The sequence below is a fragment of the Miscanthus floridulus genome, chromosome 2 (genome assembly GCF_019320115.1).
Source record: "Miscanthus floridulus cultivar M001 chromosome 2, ASM1932011v1, whole genome shotgun sequence".
Lineage (NCBI taxonomy): Eukaryota > Viridiplantae > Streptophyta > Magnoliopsida > Poales > Poaceae > Miscanthus > Miscanthus floridulus.
In genome coordinates, this window is record NC_089581.1 from 58156470 (window position 1) to 58163640 (window position 7171).

The 7171-nt window shown below is 50.6% G+C and overlaps 1 protein-coding gene across 2 annotated transcripts; it reads right to left on the bottom strand.

The window, feature by feature from the left end:
* Window positions 1-333: 333 nt before the first annotated feature.
* Window positions 334-2029, bottom strand: LOC136538907 (dof zinc finger protein 4-like). Of its 2 annotated transcripts, none has more exons than XM_066530834.1 (3): window positions 1806-2029; window positions 1401-1689; window positions 334-1225 (listed from the first exon to the last, which is right to left on the bottom strand). In XM_066530834.1, the coding sequence occupies exons 2-3, from the start codon at window positions 1494-1496 to the stop codon at window positions 554-556; spliced, it is 768 nt and encodes a 255-aa protein (XP_066386931.1). In that variant the 5' UTR covers window positions 1497-1689; window positions 1806-2029; the 3' UTR covers window positions 334-553. The 2 variants fall into 2 exon arrangements, with proteins under 2 accessions (XP_066386931.1, XP_066386932.1); XM_066530835.1 differs by having other exon boundaries at window positions 1401-1706.
* Window positions 2030-7171: the final 5142 nt, after the last annotated feature.

The window sequence follows — 7171 nt, forward strand, 5'->3', positions numbered from 1 at the left end:
ATAGTTCTTGATGTATCTAGTGATAATAATTTCATTCTCATAAGCACTGATGTTTTTCTTATAAAATTTTATCAAATTTATAATGTTTTGACTTAGAACAACTCTAGAAGTTATTTATTCTAGGACGAAGATAGTGACAAAATAAGGTTACAATTTTGTAAGGTTCAAAACTCAGATCCTATTTGAAACACAACATTTTTTTCTCTCTCTATTGCGATGTTTTTCATGTAAAGTTGAACGGATTCTTATAAAATCGTTGCGAATTTATGTGAAATTCCTGCGTTCTAAACGAAGCTCTAAACAAACAAGGTGAAATCTGCCTTGGCAATAGGATGATTGGACCATAGTCCACTATAGCATAGTATTATTAGCATGCACACAGTTTTAGCTAAGAACACATAATACGCACACAAAAAGTAGAGAAAACAAGCTGATGGTGTACTAGTACGTACGTTTTGCAATACACGCACACATATAAACGTATATAAGTAGGCAGGAACATGTGCTAACACAAGGTCTACTGTAGTCTATATATAGTAGTACTAGTACGCACTTAGCAAGCTCCATCAAGGCCGGGCATGCCGTCTTGCTGCCATTCGCTCCAGTACTGCAAGGCGACGGAGTTGGCCTCCGCCTCCGCCGCCGCCCCCGCTGCTTCGAGAGTGCTGGCATCGCCGGTCCCCTGCGGCGGTGGCGCCGTGGCCGCGGACATTTGCCGCCACGCGCCCAGGTCGATGGCGTAGCCGCCCCCGCCCACGGCCGCGGCCGACGTCGACGGGAACTGCACCAGCTGCCGCAGCAGGTCCGGGAACGTGTCGGCGCCGACGCCGAGGACGTTCCCGCCCTGCGTCGCAGCAGCCGCGGCCGAGGCAGACGCCTTCGCACTGCCCTTGGCGCCGCGCCTGTTCTTGCGGCCGCCGCCGACGGGCACGTCGCGGAGCGTGCCGCCCGCGGTCCAGTGGCGGCGGCACGCCTTGCAGAGGTACCGCGGCTGCTCGCGGCTGTAGTTGTTGTAGTAGCAGAACTTGGTGTTGGCGGAGTGGCAGCGCGGGCACTGCCGCGGCGGCGGGCGCGGCAGCGGCGGGTGGCCCGCGCCCGCGTTCCTGGCTCCTCCCTGCTGCCTCGGAGGCAGAGGCGCCGCCGCCGCGGCATTCAGGGCGTTCGTCGCCACGACGCCACCTGTGGGCACACCGATGCCACCGGTGGCACCACCGTATCCCTGTCCCTGCCAAGAACAAGAACACACCGCGATCGAGTCATCTCATGTAGTCATGTGTGCATGTCTGAGTGGAAGATATATATATATATATATATATATATATATATATCAGGGTATATGCTACAATCGGTGGAGGATGTTTGTGATGTCTAAGGATGTTTGTGATGTCTAAGGTACGTACCATGGCAAGGGGAGGCGGCCTAGCACTAGCAGGGATCAGGTAAGAGAGGTGCGACGAAGCGGAAGAGGAAGAAGAGGTCAGAAAGGAGGACGGCATGGCTGGCCGGGCGTCGCGGCGACGGCCAGGGCAGCTTGTTGGCGGCGGAGAGGGCGGCGTCGTCGAACGGTGCGCGCTTGCTGCGGTGGGACTGCCACGGTGACGCTCTGCGCATGTCGGTGCCGGACCGGTGATGCGCCCCCGCCCACGACTCCTCCAGCTCCGGCCGGCCGGCTCCTAGGTAGTCAGAGAACTGCCTCCAAAACACAGCTGCAAGATTAATTAACAGTTGCTTCGGAGTTACGAAATCCTAGCTAATAGCTCTCTTGAGAGATGGCACGACTAGCGTGTGAATTGGTGTAACTATACCCTGACGAAGCAGAAGGTAGCTAGGAACGAAGAAGCTGAGGTGAGAAACGAAGGCCACGAGCCATGGAGGCGTTTCAGTGCTCGTGCTCGAGGTGGTTATATAGGCGATGGAGCGAGAGAGAGGCCACCACGCTTAGGAGTTGCCAAGGCTCGTTGCACTTGTATTATTGGGTGACAGAGCCCCGAGAAATAAAAAGCCATCTTTGCTTAGGCGCTAAGGCCATAGTGGTGAGAACGGACCGGAGATGAGAGCCAGCGCGACGGGAAATAAAGTGTGCAGCGGCAGCCGTGGACTGGCTGCATGCGGTTCTGTGGGCAGTGGGGGCACCGAACACGACGGTTCTGGCCAGGTGCACCGTGCACGTCCCGCGCCGGCTCGGCGGTTTAGCTGGATAGCTAGCGTGTCTGGCCTGGATCAAGCACACCACACACCAGCATCGATCGACTGGACTCATCTTCGCCGCCGTTGCTTCGGCCGCCAGCGTTTCCCTCCCGTTCCCCATACGCTCAGACGACGGGCATCGGAGCGTGGCGGAAGTGGGCCGCTCGGCAGCGCACCGATGGATATCGATAGCTTCCTTGCGGGCGAAGAAGACGAGTGACACACTGACACTGACACAGCACTGTGTGATTGCAAAAGCAAGCTCTAATCTACGTACTAGTGTGGTGTAAGGTGTAACCCAGCGTGGGACCGGCCGGGCTGTAATTTAGTCTCGGGTGGTGTTGGCCAGCGACGGCGACAGGAACCGGCGAGGAGGCGCTGGTCGGCGCGCAAAGTGCGCGCTTTTAGCTCAGCCTCCTGCTTCACGAGTGAGTAGGACAGAAAACAACAGCCGGCGAGTTGGTTTAATTTGTCTTGTCCTGAGCTGCCTCCTCGTCGTCGCAAGTCTTCCACTACTAGTAGTACTGCACTATTGTTGTAGATCTGCGGTGTTTTCGCTCCACTTTGCTTGCTAGAGATGCGCATGGCTGCCTTTACAATCTTCCGCGCGCGTGCATGCTCGATCGCCCCAGCTTGGATTGGAGCCGATGCAGCGTAGGACAGGAGCCCGCCCGCCCTGACCCTCAGGCCTCAGGTCCGGAGTGGGAGTTTGCCGCGACATGGTCGACACGTTTCGTCCCTCTGGCCTCATGTCCGTACGTGTTCGGAGCTTCTCGGTGTTCCCGTCCAGGTCCAACCCACCCGGTCTTGGCTCTTGCATGCTATGCAGGGAGCGGCCCAGAATTTTTGGGAGCACAAACCATGTAGCTCCCCGACGCCCAGACTCCAGCCCACTCAGTGCCCGCAGGCCGCATCCTGGCGACTCCCGAACCGGCGAACCCCTACGCCAACGGTAATGCTGAGTATAGCACGTCCATCCGCCCGGACGGCGCTGACGGTAGGCCATGACGGTAGATCAACAATTGCAACTTATATGCTCATCTCCTCACCTCCAACCGTTCTAAAAAAGGAAAAACTCAACTCATCACAGCGCTGCGACACCTCTGGACAATGGCGCTCTTCACCGCGCTTCCCTTTCCACCGCGTCTCCCTCTCCATTGCGTTTTCGCTCCGCCGACCGACATCTCCTCCGCGCCAGAGCATGGCAGCCCGTCTTTCTCCCTCTCCACCGCGCCTCCCGCCCACCACGGGCTTCTCCCGTGCATGGACCCGCCGTAACCTTCTCCATGGGATGTGCCGCGGCCTTCTCAACCGGAGGAGCGAGCTCTGCGCCACCGGCGAGTTCTACACCGGTGTGAACTCCACACGTCGACAAGCCTTCATTCCCAAGCAGGAGATGTTCGCTAAAAATGTATGTTGCAAACATATGTTTCAAGTGTTTCAGATAGTTCAAAGGTATGTTGAAAGTGTTTCATATGGATGTTGCAAAAAGTAGATCGTGATGTTGCATATGCTGCAAGTGTTTTAGAGGCATGTTGCAAGCTTTTTGTTTCAAAGTGTTTCATCTATTTCAGACACATGTTGTAAATGTTTTGATGTGGATGTTGCATATGTTTCCACACATATGTTGTAATAGTATCACATCACCCTATAAAAAGAACGAGTTTTTTTATGGGGGGCTATCCCTCTATAATAACAATTTGATGTACACATCGTGCTATATGAGCCTTTCGTCATCCGTGACCTTACTCTCCCTCTATAATAACCGTTCGATCTATACATCGTGCTATATGAGTCCTTCATAATTCGTGATTTTACATGTAAGAGGTAAGACTCCTCCTAAACTAAGATTTAAACTCACTTGTACATCTCGTGGTATGTCTGTAATCCCACCCGTCATAAGTCATGTTTATTTGAGGTACATAAGTTAAGGACGACTTTCTTTATTTTCTTGGACTCCTGAAGGGACCTCGCTTGCTGCGGCGGCAGAGACGGCGGAGCTCGGCCGAAGCTACCCACGTTTGTTTACAGGTCTCAGGTCGATCAACCTTTTCCGTGTCCGCCGCACGCACGTCCGAGGAGCCCGGCTCACCCCCCTGCCCGGCACCACTGCGCTGTCCGCTCGGTACCTGGCCGCGGCCACCACCGGCCGTCGTCACCGTCGTCATTTGTCTTCGGCTCCTGACTCTACACGGACCCATCGTCGTCGTCTGACTGAGTCATCTTCTTCACTCGCCATGATATGCACACTGCGGCAGTGCGGATGTGCTCGCTGAGGCGGCACGAGATGTAGGCGGCGCGCCGCCGGCCTGCGCGATCTTGAAGACCAGGCAGCTGTTGCCCCGCGCAACGCAAAGCTGCAGCGTGCCCGGCCGCGGCTCGGCGGCGGGAGCCAGCTTGCGGAACGGCGGCGTCCACTGCACGCCTAGCCCACCGTGAGGCCGGTGGCAGAGTAGCAGTGCTGAGGTGGATGGAAGTCGTGACCAGGTTCCTTTGCTTGCTTGATTGATGGTATGTCGCACAGACCTTCATACCCAACTACAGACATTTACAAGCATGCTAATTTATGCATTGATGCAAAGTAAATATTTCATTTTGAAACAAAAATGAATTCTAAAGTGAGCAGCCACAGTGAGAATGAGATTATGGGAATCTGATGATCGGTGACAGGCAGACACGTGTAGCTATGGTGATGACGGCAAACTGAAGAACGTCAGTAGTGGTAAGGATTTTACACTATTAGATCTTTGTTGGTTCCTCTATGTCCTCTCTAGGTGAGGAAACATGTTCTTGGCTTCGACGAGCTATGAGCAAAGTTGATTTGTACCATACGAGATTTGGGTTGATGATTCCGCAATTAAAGTAACATATTTTTGTTTGATGGTCCATGTTTATATTATCCATCGGAAAATGCTGCTGAAATTGTGGCATACAATGTTCATGGTCCGGCAATAGGTATGGTGCTAGATCAAAGTTTACAAACCACCTGCTATTATGGTTTCACAATTGAAAATTATATGCTGTATCAAAGTTTGTAAACTACTTGCTACTATGCTTTTTGATTAAAAAAATATAGCAACCTAGAATCATGACAAAGGAAACTTCATATTCCTGTCTGATGATTTAGTTTAGTTTAAATTATTATTGCTGCTGCTAAGTACCTACTGTACTGTTCTGCATTGAGAATGCTTTTAAAACAAAGGGGACATTTTTTTTTGTAAGAACAGGAGGGGCAAGGAGCCCCTACTGGAGGTTTTATTAAACAAAGGTAAAGATACAAAACAAATCAAAACAAGTACAGGAATATAAGAGAAGAAACAACAGCAGAAGCACTAGAGGAATAGCTAGGGCATATAAATTGAGGTATGACGAAGTAGTTTTACCGAGAGAAGATCGTGATTTGACTGAAGCAACAAACACTGCCAGTAGTCTATATGTTTCTGAGATGTGGTTCATATGTAAATTTTTAGTCTTTGATTTTATGCAATACACTGCGGCTATTAGAAGCAATGATAATTTAGACTGCACCGAATGCACAAGGCTATGTAGGAGAGACATAAAATTTATTGGGCTACCGCGAGAAGATCATAAATTTTGACCGGTAGAAGATTCTGAATTCCATCCTTTTATCATACCATGATTTGATAGGTTAGAATGTTAATAAATTTATAGCTTGGTAAATTTTATGAGTCTGTATGTTTATTACAAGCTCTAAATTTAACATTGTTAAGTTTTTATTGTATATATGATTCTTTTAATAGACACGTGTATATGATTTTTTAATAGACATGTGCGTGTCGCATGTGCATTTTTGCTAGTGTTACAAATATTTCAGTTGTTTCATTCTTGCTCTGCAGACTTGCAGTAAGTATTTTCATGTTGCAAGTGTTTTATCTAGATGTTGCATATGTTTCACACATATGTTGCAAATGTATGTTCCACATGTTTCATTTGTTTCAGATTTATGTTGCATTCAAGTGTTTATGTTACAAGTTTTTCGTGTTCCAGAGGTATGTTCAGAGAATCATGGAGGCACGGCCCGAACTCTAGGAGAAGGAGCACGGTGACCGAGGGGGGGGGCAGATGGGGCGCACAGTGCGCCTAGGGTCCTATGGACAGGGCATGCTTGTCCTCATCCGGGCTCCTAGGTCCTGCCAGCGCAGAGAGAGAAGGGGGTCAAGGGGATGGAGTGGCGGGTACAGCCGGGGTGCGCGTGCTGGGCTAGGCGAGGCAGACGCAACGGACTTCTCCGGCAGCATCGATACAACGCAGCAGCAGGCGCGGGCGCCTAGGGCAGCAGCATGCGCGGGGCGTACGGACGCGCTCATTTGCTCCAGACTGTCCGGACGCTAGTAAGTCCCCTACGTGAAATGCCACCGACCCGTCCTCATCCCTCCTCTCCGCAATTCCGCCCTCTGCCGCGCCTGACGCCCGGGTCGTGTTACGCTTACGCGTCGACCGGAATGGCACCCAGTCGTGCGCCGATCAAAATTTTTGGTGTCGTCATAAGTTTGGCCGCGTGCAGTACAGACATGGGCTGTTTTCACTTGTTTTGAGTCCTTTGAACTATTCGTTGTATGTATTTGGATGTTCCATTTACCTTCCTCAATTACCGCGATAGTTCAATTTTCATCCCTGATATATAAAACCAGTTTTTTAACCTCCTATAACTTTTGAAACTGTTCACTTTTGTAGTTGACGGTTGAAAGCTCTAGTTTGGTTTTGGATAATTGATGAAACCTAGGGACTATTCCTTGTGCTAAGTGTATAGACTAGAAAGGATGGTCCTATGCCAAGTGGTGGAGCTAGATGATGGTTATGGTGATGGTGGAGACCAAACATGAACATCAAGTGCTTCCAACTTGGAAAAGAAGAAAGAGAAAACAAAAACAAGGTTGATCAAGGCGAATGTATCAAATATTTTTTTGTTTTGGCACTCAAGACACCATAGATGGTGTAAGTGTGTTTAGAATCGATAGTCGTA

Excerpts from the sequence above, each read along its gene's own strand:
- LOC136538907 (XM_066530834.1), bottom strand. The coding sequence starts at position 1,496 with ATGCCGTCCTCCTTTCTGACCTCTTCTTCCTCTTCCGCTTCGTCGCAC. Across the intron at positions 1,226-1,400 it reads GGCCGCCTCCCCTTGCCATG|GGACAGGGATACGGTGGTGC; the intron begins GTACGTACCTTA and ends TGTTCTTGGCAG.